Genomic DNA, 23,059 nt, shown 5'->3' with positions numbered 1-23,059 from the left:
AAGAGGCAAAAGAGAAAAGAAAGTATAAGCAAACAGCATTAAATTGAAGCAAAATAGGCATAAAAAAAAAGGCAGCCATACATGCCAGCACTTACCATCACAGTCGCAGCTGCCGCAGCTGCCTGGGCTGCCACTGCAGCCTGGTTGGCTTGGTGTTGCGCCGCTTTGATTTTGGCCTGCAAATGTGCAGGAGGGTGAAAATACTTGCATTTCTCCCTCATGCAACGACCTTTTATGTAATCCATACACACGGTTACGGTGTTGTCATTTGTGTCAATCATTGTGCTGTCTGCCGGATGCGCAAAGCGGCAATCAGTCTCTCCACGCGCACAGTTCCCCCGCTGGAACTCCCTGCACACCTACGCGCAAAACAACACACGTTGCAGGGGCACAGCTCGGTGCTGCGTGAAAGGGCAGGGAGTGTCCCACACCCCCAAAAGACAGACCTGCCCCCTTCCCCTGTTAGTTCAAGTTTTACAGCATCTTCAATTTAATAAACCCTTCATCTTTTGGTGGGTATGGGGAATGCACCTATTTTATCCTTATGTTCTTGGCTCCTCGGGTAGCTCTGGTACTGTGGCTAAATAACAGAAGCCTTTCCTTTTCCCTGTTTAAACAGCAGCTGGGAAGGATACTTACTTACGTAACTGCTCCTGCAAAACTAGCTGGGAATCACAAAATATTTTGTCTCTTTCTTACTACACTTTGTATTCTTGCAGGTAGACTGGTAGGGAAGGAGTTCCTCTTGCTGCAACCCAGGGAAAATACACATCAGATGCACTGCATTTTTTATGGAGTCTACAAACAAAATTGAGAGCCTACTTAAAAATAATTTTCAAAAATGGGCAGAATGAACACACTGATTTTCCTGAGAAGAAATGTGCTCTAGACACCGGTGCTTAGACTTTTGGGAAAGGACATTCATTTCTGCTAGATCCATCTGGCCTCCTTGTGTACTTAGATCACAGATTCCACTGAGTCCAGCCACAAAATGATCCAGCAACTGGGGGAGGCTCTGCACATAGCTGGAGAGCTTGTCCCTTCAAACTGCTGCACGGTTGGTAATATTCCACATCTCCATTGGCAGCTCAGGGCTGAAGGGCTACACCATTCCCCTAATATCAACCCATAAAGCTATAAAATTCCCTTGTTATCAGTGCAGAAAAACCAAGACAATTATTACAGAAATAAAAAATGTGCTTGACAGATGTTTCATCAAGGGATGCCTTTACAGGCACGTACACCTGAGTTTTTTTGAGATGATGAACTTTACAAAAAAAGGAAAACTCATGTTGATGTCTGTGTATTAAATATAAGCAAGAACTACCTTAAAAATAACAGCGTTTAATTACCACTGGCTGCAAGTGCAGAAATCCTGCCTGGTTACAAGTTTTTTATCTGTACCAACTACATTTAAGCTTTGCTTCTAAAACAACAGTTATGCCCTCCAAGATGTCTCACACAGCCTAACAGGGAATGTGTTTCTAGTCACAGTGGTGTCTACAGTACCTCCAGTTTATCAGTCCTGAGGAGTTTCTGGGTAGCAGTTGAACTGGGGACTGAAACCGGTGGACTTCCAGGGACAATGACAGGCGGCGTGGGTAGGATCTCAGTCGGGACTAAGCCAACTCCTGGTGTTACTGGCGTTAGGTAAGGAGCAAAGCTAATAGCCGTGTTCGTTCCTATTGTGGGACCCACCGGAAATGTGGGCTGAAAAAGGAAAACACACACCAAGATGAAATAAAAAGCCTCTTAATCAATAGCTTACTAATTGTCCTTTGCTTGCTGTTCTTTCTGGCGCTGATTCATTTTCTTAATGAAAAAAACTTTAAACAGCTGGCAAAATACACAGTATCCTCTCTTCTTTTAATCACATAACACATTCCAGCAGCACACGAAGAACCACCTTTGTAACTCTATTATTTGGAAAAGAGTCTGCAGATGCAAAGGAAGTCCTACTTTGAACCTGAATCTGCGTGGAAGTCCAGCTTACACTGCAGGCTTATTTACACACCTAAATGTAGAAATAACATAGGCTTTATTGCTTTTTCTCAATACCTGTTTTCCTTGGGAAAACAGACTGTTTTTCAAAGTATTCAGATTTCATATCTGAAGTGTTATTAACTATATTAAAGCCATATTTCTAATAAGAGTACATATAATGAGCTCTTTGGCATGTAGCTTCCAGTATGTTTGCACACCGTATTTTGCCACCTCCTGCAATTACATGTTACTGTGTCTGATACACTGAAAAAACTCAACTTCACAAACATTTGTGTGCTCAGCTGTCACCAGTGGCAAGCAGAATAAATATTATAATCTCAGCTGGACATAATATTTAGAAAGGGATTATTCAAGCTCATATTAGTTCATCATATGAAAAACTTTGATTGGAGGGAATGATACAGGTCTAAAAATTTTGTTTTATTTCTTCCTACAGTGAGTCAGTGAAGTCATGACCAGAAGAAAGAGCATTTGTGTGATGCTACAACAGCCGTGATGAGGCAGAATAGTGGGTTTGTTAACACCAGCTCTACAGGGGGTGGAGGCAGAACATCACCATGGCCAGCTCATGCTCAGAACTGCAGAGTGCTTTAGTTCTGCAGAGATGAGTACCACAGAGAGTGAAACTATAATTATAAATGAGGAAAAACTACGTGGAAAAACGGGACACATCTCCGATCAGCTTTGTCAGAAATTAGGTTCCCAAATAAGCCAGCAGCTAGAAACGCAACAATTCAACACTAAGACTTCAAAACACATTAACAAAGGAGAAGTGTCTTTCTCATTAAAGTGGCCTGCATGACACAAAGTATGTAGAAAATACGCAAGACAAAAAGCAGAAGCTAGAAGGCAGTTTTTTCTTTTTTGTTTGTGTTTAATTTTCTCGGGTTTTTTTGTCTTTGGAACCAATTACTAAATTATAAATGGATGTGACTTAGCACCAATAAGATGCTCTGCGTATGTAGATTAACCAGGATAACCAAGTATACAGAAATGGCATCTAACAGCCCTTAAGAGTTAAAAATGTATTATGCTGTGTTGTAACCAGTGATCAAATCTGCTTGATATCAAGCAACCCAGTTTATATGTCAGACATGAGCTAAATTCTGAAGAGCATAATAATGAACATTTATATGAAACAATGGTTTGACTATGTTGAAAACAATATGTGCTATGTGAAATACAAATAACAGCTTTGCGTCAGATATAATTTTAAGAATAAATCCACTCATCAAATTACTTCTATGAAATTTTCTTTTGCTTTTTATCCATTTGGTCAAGGCTGAGTCATCTTAATCTGGCCATTTGTGTGAGACAGACCTGGCATTTTTATCATAGCAATCAGTACAGAAGACATTATGTCAATGAAATTGTAAAGTTCAAATGATGAAATGGATGAGAAGAAAAAAGTATAATTTTGCCACTTCAATTTTTCTCATAATATTAAGTGGTGGAATCTATTACTTCATCAAAACTTTTTCTGGTGAAAACTCAAGCAGTAAATCCCCAGGAATTATCAAGACACATTAGGAGCCCAACATCACCAGATACAATTTGATGAACATGTACCAGAAATTCAGGGAGTCCTGACAACGTCCAATCCACCTGACAGTAGATGCTTTGAGTATAAAAACGCATTACTGAAAAAGGCATCTGAGGTGAGCTTCCTGTGACCAAATGCAGATGTCTTCTTCTGAGATACCTACACTTGACTTCTGTGGTAGCCCATGGAAAGACAAAGGCACTTTGAAAACTAAATCATCTAATCCAAATGCTGATGTCTGGAATAAGCCAAGCCAATAGCAATTAGGATTGTCTATGTCTTTTGGTAAACTATAAATGGACGTTGGAAACTCACTGCAGAAGTTGATGCCAACACTCCAGATGCTTCAAGTTAGAGAAAAAAATCCTACTCTAGTGGGATGCCTTATACTAGGAATTTAGATTGAAAAAACATCATCAGCAGCCATGTGTGAAAAGTTTAATTCAGATTACTTGCCAAACCATGCTTTGGAATTTTGCTACACTGAGAACCCCAACCGCAGGACTGCCCAGATCACTTCAGTGCATATCCAAAGATGCTGCTCAGGCATGCCAGACTCTAGTTCTATATCACCTCCTGGATGTGAGGTGTCTCAGGCACTGTAAGAATCATCTTGAGACAAAATACTGAGTTTGTGAAGTGCATGCACCACCAATTCTCTGTCTTATCCTCAGACATTTCAGACTTCAACAGAGTAAGAAAATGCTAATCATTAACCTTTGTTCCTGGTTCTGGGATTAAATAATATTTAAAGACATTCAGACCCATAGACTCCTGAGAAACTGTTTTCCTACTCAAATTACTTACTAGCAAATTATTGTTATTATACAAATTTTCACCTCCAGAAGAATTATAGATAAAAATCTTACAAACATGACATGAAATGCATTAAGGGGGCAAAAAAAGAGGAAAAAAATGCAAATTATTATGGCATTAAAGAAAAATAAATCAAGTCTACAGCAACACTCCGTTACATCTTGAAATGCAAATATAAATGAGCATATCTCCAGCATCTTGACCATTCCTTAAGTAAACAGACAGGGACTATTTTTATTGATACTATTTAGAGAACTTTTGCAGGTCAATAGAGTCTTCAACTTTACTTACCATTAAGACCACCAGAGAAATATACTTACCACTGGCTGTAGTGGTGTCCCTGGAAACATGAACTGCATTTGCTGGGCGAGCATTGCTGCTGCAGTTTTTTGCTGGATTAAGTTGTTCCTGCCATTGATTTCCAGTTGAGTTTTTAAATGTGTTGGTGGATGAAGGTACTTGCAGTTCTCCCTTGTACAACGACCCTGGAAAAAGAAGTCACACTAATCAGCTGGCTGCTTTTGATGATAGTTCAGTGCCTTCGAGCAAAATATTACATCATAAACTAAGCAAGAACTAATGAAACACAGGGTGTTTCCTGGGAACTATGTAGAGGGCTGAAAAGAGCTGATGGCCTTGAGCTCTGCCTCAGCCCACCACCTCTGATTGATCATTAAGGCTATTAGCCACAGAAAAAAAAAAGAGAAAGGCTGTGAATCAGCATTTTCATTGTTAAGTACACATCGCTGCTGTACAATTAATAATCTCAGAACTGTCCAGACTGCCTGAACTGCCTCTCATGACATCCTCGCTAGAGTACCTGCTGTTACCGTAATATAAAAGCTTTTTATTACATGACATCACACGATGAATAACAAATTGAAACCTTCTTTAAGAGAGATGCAGCTTTTAAGTACATCATATTAAAAATAATTGTGTGATTATGGCAGGGAGGATTTAAAGTTGCCACTCGCTGCTAGTGTTCTCTCATACATTCACCCTTATTCCAGTTCACTGCCTTCCAGCCTCCTGTTTTTATTACATCAGCACAACTTTGAACTATTTCCATTCAAGTATAAAAGGAGCAAAGTGGTACTTTTACAGCCTAAATTTAGAAGCAGTGCATGGATCTAAATCTGAAGGTACACAGCAAAAGGACAGCTCCAATCAACATGAAAGGAGGAGTTTTTAGACAGTTATGAGATAATAAGAGACTATAAAAATATAGGTGGGCTGTCATCTTGAGGTGGCTTGGGTTAGAGGAGATGGATGTACAAGCTGACCACAAACACAGGTAGAGCGGCGTAGGACGCACTGACATATTTTCCCCCAGAAAGGGAAATTGTAGGGTGCACCAGGAGGTTGTGCAGCTGCAGGGCAGGACCTGCTGAGATCAGAGGCTCCTTGATGACACGGCTCACAAACAATCACAGAGTTTTAAGAGCTGCAACTAGAGGGCCTAAAGCATTGGTCAAACTGCATTGGATACACTCAACTTGTCTAAGTTGTTTCCAAATTGAGAGGCTTTTAAGAAGTGCTTTTTAAACTTCCCTTTCACTGGTATTAGGGCTTTACTGTTTGCAGACAAGCAGGAATATCCTTCTATAGTCAAGAAAGCATCCAGATACCTATGCAGGAATATCACACAGTACAGACATACACTGACTCTGCGTATGCACACACATACACACTGCTACAAAACTTTCAACAGGCTTCAAATGTCCCAAAACCAGTGTTACTGTTATACTTTTGACTTAGACACCAAAACAGTGTGGATTCTGCCTCTAATTTTCTACAAGGATGTCATAACTCACTGCTAAGGGGTGAGTTAAACATGTTCAGGAAGCTTCTCCTGTGTTGAGGCTGATGTTAATGCAAACAGCTACTTCCACACTATTAAACTATTGAGAACAGCCCTTTTCTGAACTGCCCCTGGCTGCTGCTGGGAGTATACTAAACAGGAGAAGCCAGAAAATGCAAGAAAGCTAAAAATTTAAGAACCAGCAATGGTCTCAACACTCAGGAGCAATGGTCTCAGTGCTGTTTTAACCTCTTAGTACAGTTACAGTCATTTTCAGGATATTAGACCTTCCTTCTGTTGAGAGAATCATTAATGCCCCCTGATTTAATGAATTACACAAAAGAAACATTACTTTGTCAGCTGGCATGAGCAGAACCAGAAATAGCTGTGATTTGATGGATACAAAAGAAAGCTGGCTCTTTCACTTGGGGAGAATGTGGCCTTTACCATCATAATACTAAACTGGAGCAGATTCAGCACAGACAATGATCATACGCTTTTTTGTTGGCTGATGAGGCCAACTGATTTAGACATTTTTAATTGATATATATTTTACCTTAGCCTATTTTGTGTATCAACGGCTCCTACAGCAAATCTAAAAATTAAGAAAACAAAATCAAACTACTGAATCTGATGGAAATATCGACCTATGGACTCAAAAAGTTTCCTTAAACAAGGATGAGAGCAACTCTCATGCACAGTGGCTTCTGAAGTACCTTAAACCTGAAGAGTGCCTTCAGCCAGACCTCCAGTCTTACACCTCTGAAAGCACACAGCCACTGTATACCATCACTTCAAGCTCTGCAAAGCAACCCACAGTGCACAAAAGATTGGTTATTTCTGAAAACTTTCAAAATAATCCAACCATACAGAAATGTACTGTCGTCTCTGAAGTTATTCATGTCTATGCATCGTTTACCAGTTTTTCGAGCTCCTGGTTAGCAATGAACATATGTACTATAAAAGAGCTGTGTGGTCCTGCCACGCAGCTATAGAAAGCCCTCTAGACAGACCAAGCCTTGTTGAAATTAAATGACCCAAAATAAACTACAGTGGAATGAGCACTGAAAATAGTGAGTAAATTAATCTGCCCTCACTACCAAAATTAAATAAATTCTGAGACTGGCTTTTTTATTTTTTAAACCTACAATGGTAGCAGGAAAACATCTAGAGGAATTTTTCATTCCTTTTTTCCATATGATCCAGTTTCCAGCTACTAATCACTGCACACACAAAAATTCAAACCTGTAGTATCATTTCAGTCAAATGAAATTATACTGACCCTGAAATTTTTTGTTTATTAAAAAGTCAAATATGAAGTCCAACTCACATGACAGCACATATCAACCAAAAAGCAGAACAGGCAACTATACACAACATGCAGGGGTATTCAATGCTGGGTCACCATCAATGAGTCCACTCTGTACAAAACTACTATGCTACAAGGCCTCATCATCACAAATGCAGAGCCAAAATCAGGTACTTTAACTTTCAGGCACATCAGTATCAAGCTTCTGGAGCAACGCTTACTTCATCTTAAAACCACAGCAGTTTAGGAGCTGTTCCACAGACACTGAGTCCCTCTGGCACAGGACAGCACAAACTCAGCAGCATAAGGCAGGCGGCAGGGGAAATAATTGCTTCTTACAACTTTTAACCTGTTCCCAGATATGAGTCAGAGTCCTGAAACCGAGGGCACAGACAGGTTGGTTTGAAACTGGGTCCCTAGAAACTCCTGTCACCCATGAAGTGAAGGTTATCAACAAGCACATCATAAGCCATTGTGCACTTTCCATGGGTGTTCATGCAAAAAAATCACTTTCAATGAGCTGTTTCCTTGTCTGCAATGGATAGGAACAACGAACAGACATCAGATTACATTCCCAGCAGTCTGCTACTCCCCTCAACCTGGAAGGATGGTACCTAACTCTGACCTTTTATTTCTTTGCCTTTGTCCTCTACAGTTGTCCAGACAACTGCCCAGCACCTCATTTCAGGGAGGTAATGGAAAGTTTTAACAGAAAAACTACTTTTCTACTGCTAATTATCCAGACTAGAACACGTTGTGGCTCGCGTCATGCTGTCCTACAGGTTTCATTCTAGCAAAGCATAGAGGGAATGGGTGCATCAAGGAGCTGGGAACTCAAAGGACTTCAGTGCCCAACACCAGGGCACAGCAAAGAGAGACTCCACTTCTACAGAGGAAATGGTCTGGGGAGCTGCTGCCTGACCGGCTTAATTTCAAAAACACATCCCTTAACAAGCCATGTCACACCATTGGCTTTTTTTTTTTTAAATCAATAGATTTTCCCATTAAGAACAATAGGTAGTTTGTCTAAGATCAATGCCATGAGACAGCCCACAGACAAGAGTATATTAAAAAGCTAGTTATGTGCTTAGAATTTTACATTTAAAACAAGCAAAATGAGGTGAACATAGAAGTAACACCCCATAACTTTGCATGTTAACACATGCAAAGGATCTACATAAGGATCCATTTCCTGTCTTTGAATATTTAATAAATTCACAACTTCTTTCAGTATTTTACTCTTGCTATAATAGTAACAATAACAATAATTAATTCAAGCTTGGGAATTGCTTCTGTAAAATTATGAGTTAGCTTTTACTTATTAAAATTAACTCTCATAAAAGTTATATGTTTAAACAGAAAAAAAAAAAAAGGCAAAACAATGTTTCTTCTATCTCTTAAGGCAAGAATCAACTAAGGCTTCCAGAAGAAAAATTATTTTGCTCAGGTATGGAATTTCAGGCAATTTATTGATACTATTAGTGGGAGATAACAGAGCATGACTTCCCCTACTCACAGCACACTGTTAAAAAATAGTTTATTCAATGAGAAGCAGAAAGTAGGAGGCCTGTTCCTTGGAGGTGTCTGTCCCTTGTTCCAAACCTCACTCCCAAGGGTGCTTCCAGCTCTCCCTACTCAACTCTCTGTAAACTCCCAGCTTCCTACTGTACCCCACCTCCCTCCTTCCTTCTCCCCAGAGCAGCCTCCCACCTCTCCTAACTATAGCCCAGGAAAGAACTCACAGGATAATTATAACTGGCTGGAGCCGCGCATGTCCCGAGGAGCCGGCCAAGACGCGCACACTGCTGGCAGACCATGCTCGGGAGCGGCTTAGTGCCTGCTCCTGCCTTTTCCTTAATAGGGTAAAACTTTGGATCTGCCTTCTATCCAGACACCGGTTTTTGCATAACCAGTAAGAACTTTGAGATATGTCTTTGAGATGTCTGCTTCTAGCTGCTTTGCTTGAAATTGGCTACATTGTTCAGAAGTTATTAGGGTGAGAGGATGACGCTGGCAAAAATATGGACAGTGCATTTATGCAAAACCTGTTTCCCTAAGAAAACAAGCTAAACCTAAAATGCAGATGAAATTATATGAACTCTCAAGATTGAATTGCAGTCTAATGAGAAAAGAAGAAAAGTATACGACTTCCAAGACATAAATGGTTTTAGAAGGCATCTGAGCAACTTGTTCTACAAGGGAAAAGAAGATTTTCTGGTTTCCAGAGAGACACTATGAGATCTAAACATTTACTGGAGTAAGAAAAGACATACACAAATTTTTAAAAAGTAATAATCACCTAATGCCACAACTATTCCTCCCACTTGAAAAAAAAACAACAACTTTTGCAATTTTCTGCATGCCTTGCACATGCCTGTAAAGATCAGAACACGTTTTAAAACAGTAATGCCTTTGCAGCTGTGGGCATGCTGCTTAGCTAAACATTGCCTACTGAAGGTATTACACCCTGCTAAAACCCCAGCAGAGTGGGAGCTAGCACAGGCCACTGTCCAGGGTGGCGGCAGCACACGGCAAGAATAGCCACAAAGACGGCAGTGTCAGCAGCTGGGGCGGTACATAAGGCATAAACTCTTCTTTGGAAGAGTTTCTGCCAACAGCAAAAACTGTTTTTTCTCCTTTGGGATTCCTCCTCAGCAGCCTCTCAGCAAATTCTGTTTGGGAACATGTGTGGCCTCACTCAATCAATTAAAAAATTTCAGTATTACATAAACCAGGAACTTTTAAATTGTGATAATCCTGTGCCCCCTGAGGCTAAAAATAGACCCAGTCAATAGGAGGGCAGGTATTTTGAGATACTTAACCTTCTGCTCCTATGCATAGACAGCCACAACTAACTCTACCAGCCCAAAACATCCAGTTCAGAAGTTATTTTTCAAATGCAGAAATACAAAAAAGGAAAAAAAAAACCCCAGAACACTAAAGAAAACACTGAGAGGATGATTCCTCTGTTCTATAGGATTTGAATACAGGCATTTCACTACATATTTTAGTACATTAGAGTTCAATCATTCAAGCACATTTAACAGCCATGGAAAACCCTCAGACTCCAGTTTTGACTGAATTAAAAAGCACTTCCATCTAACACCACAACCCATGAATTCAATTTTCCTATGCAGGTCAATCTGCTTCCTAACTTCACTCAGGAACTGAAAAACCAGACACCACAGCTCCATTAAAGTATTCCCTTTGCACTTGCTGTGAATATGCACAACCTCACACAATCTGTACAACTACACATGCTCACAGAGTTATGCATATGTCCAAGGACTTAGGGGATTTAGTTAAGCCTTAAGAATGACTAGTCAGAGATTTTAAAAAATGTAACATAGCATTTTCTTTCTTCCTTAAGGCATACAAAAAATTTTCAATTTTTTTTTTCATTTTGCATAATTTCACATTAGAGTATATTGCCTTGCAAACATGTATGCTTATGAAAACACATTTTTTAGCCTAAGCAGAATTTTATATAATTTCATAGAAATAAATGGAGATCAGAATAAGATCTCTTATCTTGAAAATGGGGCACACTTGAACTATTTGTGAAATTGAAAAATAATTCAGAAGTGCCGAACTGTACTACTAATAGAAATATTAAGCTTTTGATGGCGAGTTCAAATACCTCAGACTTTACAATTTGCCATACATCTTATAAACACAAAGACCTAAAGGGAAAAATGTATTTCAAAACAACACAAGCATCTTTTATATTACACTTGAAATGGTTCAGCTCTGGGATCGGTTTTCCTAGGGAAAAAAACAAAAAACAAACCAGACAAAGCTACCAACAAAACAACTTAAAAACAACTTTAAAACATTGCTGAGAACTTAGTTCTGTATTTATAAAGCCACCTTGCAAGTCCACCCACCAAAGTTAGTGAGTGTGCATACATATTTATATGCACCTACACACTTCCGTTTCAAGAAAAAGTAGAAGGCAAATTCACTTTCCTACTTTAAGGTAGAAAAGAAAGAAAGAAAGAAAAAAATTCTCAGGTGACTTCAGTCTGATTCAGTTTCCAACAAGCTAAGAAAACCCATTAGCTACTCTTTTAATGACTTCAATTTTTTGTAAAAAAATGAAAACTGGTAAAATAAAAATGATCATTTTATTCATAAAAGTAGAGAACAAGAACTGCCTGTAACTGACAGAAAAAATAGAAAAAATATTGAACAGAAATGGAAGCCTTACAAAAAGATGGAATGTCTAAATGATGTAAGAGTCTTAACACTAAAGACTTAATAGGAGATATTTATTTAAATGGAAAAAGACAAAATGTTCTACTGAAGAGCACATTTGCAATGCACAAAGAGCTCTGAGTCTCTCAAGATGCTCTTTCAAACAAATGTTGAGCATAGCTATAGAGAATGGTTTAATAATTTGCCTTGCAATATCAAGGGAAGTGTACTCAATATTAAATTGCTCAGAAGACAAAGAAGTCAGGCAGATATAGCAGACACCAAATAAAAAAACAACCACTTATGAAATTCTAAGTTGTTTTACAAACATCCTCAAGATTATTCTAACAAAGAAGAAGAAATCTCAGACAAAGACACAACAGTTTAATATCAATTTATTTTATTTCTGTCTTTACTGCCTTGAAAATAATTTGAGAATAATAGGGCAATAGAGATTATTTCCTTCCAAATTATGTAGCTCTTTTTGTTTTTCTTTTCCCATTCCTCCCCCTTCACTGGCACTCAAAATCAACCAGTTATTTTCATCTTAGCATCAAGTTTGGCTACCAGCATTGATCAGCAGTACATCACAAGCAACTGTGGACAATCCTTGAAATAAATCTTCACTCTAATGCACACAGACAGCTTCCACGGAATGAGAGGCAGCAAACAGGTAGTATAAGGGAAAAATCCAACAGGATAAACATAAAGAAAGTGGAGGGAAACATAATCTTATTTAGATAAAATTCCTCAGATGTCTGATTTCTATTCCATGGGTAGTGAGAGTCTTCACATGGCACGAAGCTGCCTTGTGCAGGTCTCCAACACAGCTCCCCTATGGGAGGACTGGATGCAGCCTGCCATGGGACTCAAGATGGGTTTCAAAAGCAGAGCAGTGATTTAAGCCCTCCAACTCTGCCCAGCCAGAGAAGTCAACATATTCACTGATTCCTGCATTATAGAAGAAAATGCATTATAGAAAAAAATGTCTAAAACCTTTATAGAGTCTCAGAAGAGAGTATTACACATACTTAACTGTTAGCTGGGCAGCTTTAACACATCTGCTCATCTCAAGGATTGCATGTTTTTGTGGAAGACAGAGGAGAAATGTGTAAATTGTGGGCTGGACCACACAGTAAGTCAAGGTGACACAAATTTTTGCTGGTAAACAACTTACTACACCATTAAATTTAACTTGACTGAACTGTAAAAGAAGATAAGAGCTTGATAAGAGGCAATTTTTCTTCAATTTTTCTCAATATCTCAAGAGCAGACAAAAGTAGCCATTGCAGAATTAATAACAGCAAAGAGAGGTAAGTTGTTTGGCTGCAGGGCAGGTGGCAAGAGAAAAAGCAACAGTGGTGTAGCAGAGCAGCAGAACACCGAACAAGAAGATGGGTACAGCTCAGCACTACTTCCTGACATACTCCTTTCCCCACCTCCTTTCCAATTCTCATAAAAACCTCCAAGCAGACATATGCTGACTTTAATGCACACTTGCTCATATGAACAGGACCGAGATTAAATTCCCTTGCTTTGGAAACACCACTTTGCAGTGATAAGGTAGGCAAGGGTAACTGCAGAACTGACAGTCAAGCCCTGAGACACCTTATTTCTCTCTCAGGGGCCCGTTAAAGGAAAGGCACCATGGCTCAGCACACAGACTTCACCCTCCAATGTCCATAGCACATATCCTCCACCATATCCAGGTTAGAAAAGAAATAATGAGTAATGGAGAGAGGTCTTTGCTGATGAGATGCCCAAAAGCCAAAAGATGAACAACACAGCCAGGACCAGGCAATAGCTCCCTCAGCAACACTCCAGGAAACTTAATGCACCTCAGGAAAAGCCATAAAACCAGTTATGTGGCATCAAAAAGGAGCAGAAGATATGCCTTGGCATTGAGGAGCCTGGTTGACTGGATCAGAAAGAAAGTGGGAGTAGAGTGCTATGAAAGTGACTACACTGACTTCCTACAGCAATTCACCTGGCCAAGGGAGTCTTGAGAAGGTGCTTCATTTGAGAGTTGCAGTGAATTAGATGCGACCTGGAAAAGGCCCATTATTTGGAATAGCGTCACCATATGGAGAAGGTCATCAGCATGATGTTCCAAGTCCGGGACATACGGGATCCACTGGTGTACTACAGAAAAGGGCAGACTTAACATACACCAGAAGGAAGTGACTGCCTTGGTCACCAGCATGCCACAGCCCCAGCTCTCAAGCAGGATGGCCAGCAGCCCTGAACTGCTAGCAGGTGACCTGATACGTCATTGGCGAGCCCCTGCGCTGCTCCTTGGGAATATGTTTTCACTCTGGCTAGGCCATCCTGCACCTCTCCATTTGCTGGGGCTCCCAGTCCAGCTGGGGCTTCCTGGGACTCTTCCCTGTTTCACAGCCAATCATTTTGTAAACAAATGGAAAAAGCAAGGGCCAAGTTAAATACACCGATGGCCAAGGACACCTTACATAACTGCAGAGGTGAAAAGTACAGAGTCTTGTCCCTCTGCAGAGGAGGAGTGTTTACCCACTCCCAGTGGCAGCGCTGGCACTGCAGCTGCGTTATTAATAAATCATCGGCCTTGCTTCTAGGACCAGCCAGAAAGGGCTGGAGTCTGACACCAGCTCTCAACTGATTGGAAAGTTCCTGCGAACAAACAGAAATTAAAGAAACAAACACCTAAAAATGAATATATATGCATTTTTGAGGAAGAATCACACATAAAATCCTCCTTAATTTTTATAACTGTTGAGAAGCAGCAAACAAATTATTGACATTAAAAGACACCATCTCTCTCTGGGGTTGCCTACAGAGAGAATCAAGTACACCTGATCTGAAAAGCCAAAGGGAAATAGGGCACCTTTCCTCACCTTTTCTATACCCAGTTCATGCTTCCCCTCTTCTGGGAATTGGTTTCTTAACATCAGTGAAACATTTTAGTTTCCGTTTTTCTGGCAGTCTGACACGCCTTGAATTTCCCTCCTCAGGGAATGGGGAAAACAGCACTACTAGCAAGAGGGGCAGTGAGACCCCTTCTCTGAAGAAGCAGGACACAAGAGTTAGCAGTGAGAAATACCCAGAGAATCAACAAACTAAATCAGTATTAAAAAAAAAAAAAAGGGGAGAAAGAACAATGGTAAAAGGTCCATAAACTCAAGCAAGAGGAAAGAATGAAGCCTTGGCATTCCAGTAAGCTAAACCTCCCCTCCACCCCCTTTTCTTTTTGCTGAAAGATTATCTATCCCCCTCCACCAGGTATTAGGAAGCTTCCAGAAGATCTAGCAAAAATAGCAAGAAATATAATGCAGTTACATTTATCTGAAATGGTAGCTTATGGAATTAGGCAGCTAAATCATGGTTATGAGAAAAGATAAGACACATTAGGATATCTTATTACTTTCCCTGAATACTATATTCATTCCAGTACTAGAATATGGGATTGTGGTCTCGAGAGTGCTTATACCTTCTCAATACTGTGTTGAAGGAGCAGATAATTATTCTCTTCCTTAAGACAGATTCAGCACTGACTAAATGAAATTCTAGGTTAATTTCAAATTAAAATAATGCCTCTAGGTTTTCCAAGGCATATATCCGTGACTTTGGCAGGAACACACACACTAGACTCCCTAGCATTTATTATATGGCAGTGACATTGGAGTACCGTGACAATCTCTGTGGTACCTGTCTTCATCAGTAAAAGCAGCGATATCAACCTCAATTACATGACTACATCTACTATTTCGCACAGCCTTTTCCACACCGCAAATAGGCAGTCAAATGGTATTTCTTTTAACCCTGGCAGTCAGTGCTCAATACTCCAACACGTGTTCACTTTCCTCCTGGCCTGAATGCAAGCTACTCACTCTCTTTTGGGCATATGCATAGGGCTGGCTCTACGGGATCACATTAGGAACGGCTCCGTTAAAATTATTAATGGATTTCTCGGTCTTCTTGTGATACTAGACAGCATTACTTCCACTCTGTGCAGAATAAACTGAGATCAAATATGGTTAAAGAGTTTAGAAATGCCTGCAGTTTTTGGCTGCAGGTGTCTGTCCTCCTTTCACTTTGCTGTTGCATCCACGTGGCACATGCAAATGCCTCACTAGACACCTACTGCCCTTGGGATTTGGGAATCCACCCACCTCACGGCTAGCAGCTAAGATGCCAGCTTCAGCGACCCACTCACTGGTTTCCAGAGGAAGAGGTAAACACCTGACCAAGAGTCCATCTCCTGCCAACTCTGCCACTGCCTGCCTCTCTTGCTGCACCAGCACCCTTTGGGCAGAGACCTGACCCCTCCATATGGCATCTCACAGTGAGGCACAGGGAAATACAGGGCTGGAAGAGAGCACACGCTAATGTTGCCTGGACAGCACATCTCCAATACATTTTTCTTAACCCTTGGCTCCTATCCAGTTCACCTGACCAAACCCCCACCTTGCCCCCTCTCTCTCCATTTCCTCACCTTCAGCCTCTTCTCTGCTCCTGGCACTAGCACCTGACACCACACGGAGCTGTGTCACTGGTCTGAAAACAGCTGAGTGTATGTGGAACCTGCCTGCCTGCACATAGCCTCTGCTAGGTGTGCATGGATGATGAGGTTTCACACTTACAAAATGACCAAATTTGGGTGAAATTTCACAAAAATAGAAGGTGAATTACTGATATCAGAGCAACAGTTGTGGTGCTGGATCTCAAGGCTCAGCTATAAACAATGAGAAATCAAGTTTATTATTGAGCCAGCTTAAAAAAAAAAAGTGGAAAGAAAACAAAGGTATTTACCTTTCAACTGTTTTTCAAAGATGGTTGAAGCGTTTCACTAAAACTTTAAATAAACACTCTGAGTCAGTAATTGAAACGTTTCAGCCCAGATAATTTCATTTTGAGAGACTTAGAAACCACAGAAAAGGAGGATATTATTTGGAAAGTGGTGGGGAAGATTAAATCCAGGTGATGATGATGGCACACTGTTTATTGGTAATAAAACACTAATGTGTGCCTCATCAACATGCCTGACCAAAGGCTAATGATCACAGCAACCCCAAGCATTTACAGAGCAATAAAAGTATTTAAGCACAATGGCAGTAAGCAAAACATTCATGTTAAAAATAAAATCTGATGGACCATTCATCCAGAAATACTTTAATACAAGTTGCTATATGTTCAAAGCTGATGCACTCCACTGACAGAATAAAGAGTTACCAAACAGCACTTAGGAGAATATAATGCTATAAGCACATCAACATCATTTCTAGGCAAACACTTTGTTCTACTTCAAATTGCATTGAGAGGAATCATGTACTAGTGTATCAAGACTTTCCAGTGTCACAGCAAGGTCCCAATGATTTATACAGAAAGAAAAAGAGTAATGACTTGAATTGACCCATTTGACTTGACATGACTTGAACAAGGACTACTTTAATTTGTTTTCTTCAGCATTTTGAAGATGATTTAACATCTTTAACTCTTAGCAGGGAAAAGAAGTTCATCAAGTATTAACAGGCTATCACAACATCTAGTGTGACATGCGCAAACTCACTTGCAGAAAGGAACCACTTTTGTTTACTTGTTCTTCCTTTCCCCTAAAGTTTCTACGGGAGACAAGCAGGCTCCACTGCAACAGCGACCAACTGACAATTTTCAGTGTTCTGTCTCCTGGAAGCCTTCACAGGTTTGGCACCATGCTCCTCTGTTTCTCAGGAGAAACTCAGGGTCTGAAATACTGTTCTGCAAACAGGAACCGAAGTACAACATAATTTATGACTTTCCTTTGTGGGTAAAGTGTTTTCACTGCCCACATCTTATCTGAGCAGGAGTCACAAGACAGAGATTCCCATCAAACCACTTTTTGTCAAATGCTTCCTTTTGTTCGGATGCTGGGAGGGAAGAGGCAGGATGCGGTCAGGAGCCAACAGCACAGCCAAGGCTTCCGTCACTGCTTTTTATGCCAAAGTGACAACAACAACCAAGTGAGAAGCTCTAAGTGAAGATTATACCACCCTCTCCCTCTCTGCTCCCAGGCAGGAACAGAGACCAGAAGTGCTGAGAACTTTTCTCTCTGGAGCAGGAAGGAAAAGACCACAACCACCAAGACCTCAAAACTGCATGCAGATTTTCAGAAGGTACTCGGCTCATCACCTGGCCTGGCAGCGTGGCTGAACAATGTTTTCATTGCTCCCAGGAGACTCATTCATCACAGTTATTTTAGAGGACTTTGGTTTAAATATTCTTTATAAATGTCACAAGGCTGAAGAATACATTAAACTAAAACTCTACAAACCAAAACAAAGTTTATGGAAGAAAAAAATGTATAATGATCTCATGCTTTCCACAAGAGTGGCTCTTTCACAGCCAGAAACCCTTCAGTATTTCTTTCTATTTTCTATTTGTCTGATGAGCACATCATAAAGTGATTACAATAATTGTGGCATGTCAGATTCAACCTAAAGGATATACAGGTTAGAATGTAATATGGTTAGAAATGTTACTCATAATTGAAACCATCTTGATTCAGATTTTTCAAAAAGCTTTTGTAATTGCAGACAGTCTGGAAAAGAAGTATTTAAATGGCCAATTCAGTGGGTTTTCCCCATCCTGCTGCTTTTCAGCAAAGAAAAATTGTGATGGATGGGTACCATTCATCAGGAGAAATAGTCAAAATATGAGATCACTAACTAGCAGCTAGACAGGGTTTAGTCAACTCCCTTGTTTAATCACTGGGGATTCAGTGTCTGGATGGAGAGAGGGTGGGAGGGAGTTTAGAGGATTCTTCAATTTAATGGTAAAATATTTTTAAAAATTTAAAATATTATAACCATTTAAACCAGGCTGTAGTAGCCTATTTCCAGCAGGGCAGAGAGAGGGACTCTCTCAATCACAGTGACAGCATGAAAGTTGGCATATGTGGCAATAAAAGCTATTTTGGCATGTTAGCAAGATAAAGACTAGAGTTAGGTCTTCTTTGTCAAGTGCAATCTAAAATCATGCCCAAAAGATACACTCCCTGATACAAGCTATCATTTATCTCCCACCACTCATTCACAGGGCAGCTTATAGAATATTAGTCTTCAGGCTATTAAATCCTTATGCTGTACTACTTAGCAAATAAATAAAACAATAAAAGCCAAAGGAAGTTGTCAAATGTGTTTTCACATCTTCAGGCCGGTCTTGGGGGCTGCTCTGTGGGGCAAGAGGACACCAAAAAACACAGTATGGGAACTCATTAGGGATCCTCTAGGTGACCTGTGAGACAGACAGAGTATCTTCCTGTGAGGGCAAAGCTCTGACCCGAGGCACTGCTGCATCGAATGTGAGCACACAGGTAAAAGACGGAGGAGGCTGGGAGGACTGCACTCATTTCCCTCCATTGGTAGGCAAGCCAAACACTACAGAATCCATGGATTATATATACAGGCAGACCAATCACATACAAACAGCTTTATAAAAGTACCTCTACTTCTCTAAAAATATGGCTTCTGACACAGAGATTGCTTTGGAAATGAGTTAAACATGAAGGCACCCCGAGCACATCATTATTAGCTTCACAATTATAGAGTTTCCTTTCGTTTTAGTTTTTTAGAACCTTTAAAGCAGACTGATTAGAAGTATCTTGCCTTCCTACAAAACATATTGTGGAATATAGTAAATAATCTCAGTCTTCCTTGGCAACTTCACAACAAAGGAATAAACTGCGAGTGGGGGAAAAGTCTTTTAATTAATTTAAAATCAACACTAAGATTACAGAAGTGCTGTTAACATTTTTTCAAGGAAATTGTCTCCTTCAGTACTTATCAACAGGATTTTAATTTATTTTATTTTACCATCCCGCACTGAAAACCCAGTGTTTCATCAGCAAGTATGTATCTGAATTCTTCTCATCAATGGTAGTTTCAGCCTTAAAGTTATACTGAATAGAAAATACCAAATCAGCTTTAAAAGTCAACTGTGCTTTAAGAAGAAGAAACACAGTGAATTTAAAGGTGAGAAGGCCTCAGTAGAAGATTCATCACATCTACAGCTACCCACCATACTGTAGACCATGCCTTATTCGTTTTCCCATGCTATAATCCTGAGAACAATGAAAGAGCGACAGTAAAGAATGGAGATGCATGCCTGAAGGACTCCCTTGGCTGGAAATGAAGTGTTCAGTTTTAACTAGTTAAAGAACATTTCATTAGCATAGCATAGAAACCAAAGAAAAGGTAAGAGCTATGAAAAACCTTTTGAAACATCAAACAGAAATGAAACAAGCTTTATAAATAGAGTTGCCTGCAAGCAAACAATTTCTGGAATGTACTGGGGAAGCAAGGGAGAATCCCACAACAAAGGAGATTGCAAAAGCCAACCCAGTTTAACAAGTGGAATTACCAGTTTGGAGACTGCAGGGAAACAATGCAAAACCACCAGCAAGTCTGATACAAAGAACTATTCTCAGCATTTAATAAAAAAACACCAACATAAAGGCCAATGGCTAGGCAATTAAACATGGCTATTTGGAAATGCAAAGCCTTACACAGACTTGGTTAACGACTCATGGAGTACTAGAATTAATGAGGAACTGCAGGTTTCTTGATGTAAAGCTGAACAATTTCAGACACATCTGATCACAGTTGGAAAATGTTAAGCTATTTGAGTACCAGACAACAATTTATATATTATCAAACAGCTGTCTGCCAATTTATCATCTACTTCTTGCAGACACAAGAGATGATAACCTGTAAAGATCTCAAAACCATGATTCTAACACTTTAAATCTACCTTTTACATGTGTTGTTAAAAACAAAGTCACACATACACACTAGACCCTAGATGTACGATGACGCATTTTCCGGATCTCTTACTGCAGCTAAGACAGTAACGACAACCCTACTCTGATGGAAACGTGGTGGTTGCCACTGCTCTCCAACGCCCTTAAAACCCCCACAAACCCCCTAAGGCTGTAGAAGAGTACAGGTAATTGAGATTTGCCAGTCTCAAAGCGAGAGACTACAACATTTCTCCGTGCCCATGCATGGCCCAAACAGGCACTGTGGCTCATGGATCCAAGCAGCAAGCTGGGGAAGTCCCTCAGCTGTTTGACACCACACAAATACTCAACGTCCCCAGCTCCCACTGCCTCTTCCCACAAGACAGCAGGATTATCCAGGACAGCCCTGAGTAGCCATGCTGAGAGGTGTGGGATTGTTGGTGCTTGCTACAAACCAATGCCCATCTCTGAGGAACCAGAAGAAAAGCCAGCAACCCAACCCAACCCAACCTGCCTTACCTTAGCAGTGGCAGTTCCCACAAAACATTAGGTGAGCCAGCCTGGACTTGTGTGTTCAAATAATTAGCTACATAAGCACCTATTTAATGGACTTCAGATAAACATCGTCTTACATTCGGAAAGGTAATTTATATACAAAACAAACTGCATCCAGTCTTGTCTTTTGATCATGTTCATGAACAGATCAGAGACTAACACTGATATCCCTACATCTCTTTAGCTGCCATATAATTAGGAAAAAAAAATTCCTAATCCAGAAGTTTAATTTTTTTCTTTGTTTAAACCTAAAATAAAAAGACATGTAGGCGTTCCTTAAAATGAAAGTGCTTCAAGGACAGTGGAGTCAGATAAAAATATATTGCCTGTTGGCTACTGCACCATCATCAGAGAAGTGAAAATTGCTATTCCAAGTACTACAGCCAGGAAGTATTTAGGACAGCTATTCATCCAACTTTAAGTAACTCCTGAGCAACAAGTCTACAAAGCCCAGTATCTGTAAATGCTCTGACAATTTATAACATAAAGAAAGGATAAAGGTTTGAAAAATTTCTAGCTCCTTTTAAGAATATAAAAAAGAACATAAAGGTAGAAGGTGAATGCATCATGCAATAAAACTTCAGTTAAGTAAAAAACACTAACCTTCTTCAAAATAATTAAATCAGATGATGATGTACTTCATTACAAAATACATTAATGATGATAAAATGGGTAAAAGTACAGTGAAAGTAAATTGGAAGTCTTGCTTTGTTGTCTAAATGTAGAAATTAGTTGAAAATTCTGGGAACACGAATCCTAATCCTAATAAAACTTTCATATTTGCATATGGCCAAATAAGCAGATAAAATTAATGCCCAGGAATCCTTTCAGATTTGTCTCTCATACTCTCATTGTACGATCATTTTCCTTAGTCCAGCATCTTTAACAACAGCCACATTTGGGTTCAATGCAGCATACCACAAATGCATCGGTGAGTTCAGTAGTACATAAAGTTGGAACAGCAAAAAAATGAACATCATAAGGCAATTGAGTTCACATTTCTGTCTGCTTCTTAAAAAAAACCAACCAACCAACAACAACATAACCACTAACTTCTTATTACATTTAAGTATCAAAACTAATGTTAAAACAGAAATTAGTGTGAAAGGATCTAGCTGTCGGCCCTTATAGTTTTGCTAAGCTGACTATTTAATAAAATATTTACCACCGACACTTTTGATATGGTATTAGGGAATTTGGACACCTCCTCTCACCCAGTTTTCTCCTATTCTCCTTCCTGAGCAGTGGCAACAACAACTACCAGGACTGGGGCAGATTTTTTTCCCTTCTGGCACGCTATTTCCCTGAGGAGTGCAAGCTGGGGTAGCTGCCCTCTTTCTCTGCTGTTGTGGTCTCCAGCTCTTCTCAAACATCCAGATTTTTTGTGAGTCACTCCCTTTGTTACAACACATGCTCGTTGCCTCTGCACTCGACAGAAGGTTACAATTAGGAACACTTCTGTAATTACTTAGATGAGCTGTTGTACACCTCTGAATTTGTCTTCATATTCTCAAGAGCAAACCACAGACTCTGCTACTCAAGAGCCACTGCAGCTGCATACAAGTAAATAAACAGAAATTTTTTTAAAAATGCTTCAGCATTTAAGAAAATAAAACAGCTGTACTGTGTTAGAACCAAGGTCCATCTAGCCCAGTATCCTGTTTCCAAAAGCAGTCAGCAGCAGATGCCTAGGGAGTAGTATAAGAACAAGGAAACTATTTTATGATATATATTGAAAATATTTTTCACATATTCTTGATGGAAAACAGAGATGGAATTTTGACAGAAGAGGGGAAAAAAAGCAAAAGAAAACAGGGAGTCCAACACACACACCCTCTGCAAAAGCATGAAACATTCCTTTCAAAATAAAAAGAGAATTGAGAGGAAGATAAATCTTACAGATTTCCTTCTTTTTTTCTTTTTGTTTTTTAAAGAAGCCCTCAGGAGCAAGAAAAAACAGCAACTTACTTGCTATTCAAAATAACAGTGTAAGTACACACTGATGCACAACACTGGCCAGCTAATTTTGAAGAACCCTTGACTATCAGTGTCAATGGCTTCTCTCTTGTGAAAGGGCCCTCATGG

The 23,059-nt window shown here is 39.9% G+C and overlaps 1 protein-coding gene across 8 annotated transcripts in view; it reads right to left on the bottom strand.

Annotated features, from left to right (window-relative positions):
• The window catches only part of MBNL2 (muscleblind like splicing regulator 2), a 106,246-nt gene that overhangs the window by 28,956 nt on the left and 54,231 nt on the right, over window positions 1-23,059 (bottom strand). For all 8 annotated transcript variants that reach the window (XM_041478244.1, XM_041478239.1, XM_041478246.1 and 5 more), the window contains 3 exons: window positions 4,684-4,848; window positions 1,510-1,710; window positions 96-359 (listed from right to left, as the gene is read on the bottom strand). In XM_041478244.1, the coding sequence (XP_041334178.1) occupies window positions 96-359; window positions 1,510-1,710; window positions 4,684-4,848 (630 nt within the window). The remainder of the gene's footprint in view (window positions 1-95; window positions 360-1,509; window positions 1,711-4,683; window positions 4,849-23,059) is intronic.

This window comes from Pyrgilauda ruficollis, unplaced genomic scaffold (assembly GCF_017590135.1).
Source record: "Pyrgilauda ruficollis isolate IOZ18807 unplaced genomic scaffold, ASM1759013v1 scaffold44, whole genome shotgun sequence".
NCBI classification, from domain to species: Eukaryota; Metazoa; Chordata; class Aves; order Passeriformes; family Passeridae; genus Pyrgilauda; species Pyrgilauda ruficollis.
Note: the sequence above shows the minus strand (reverse complement) of the source record. Positions and strands in the feature narration are given on the sequence as shown.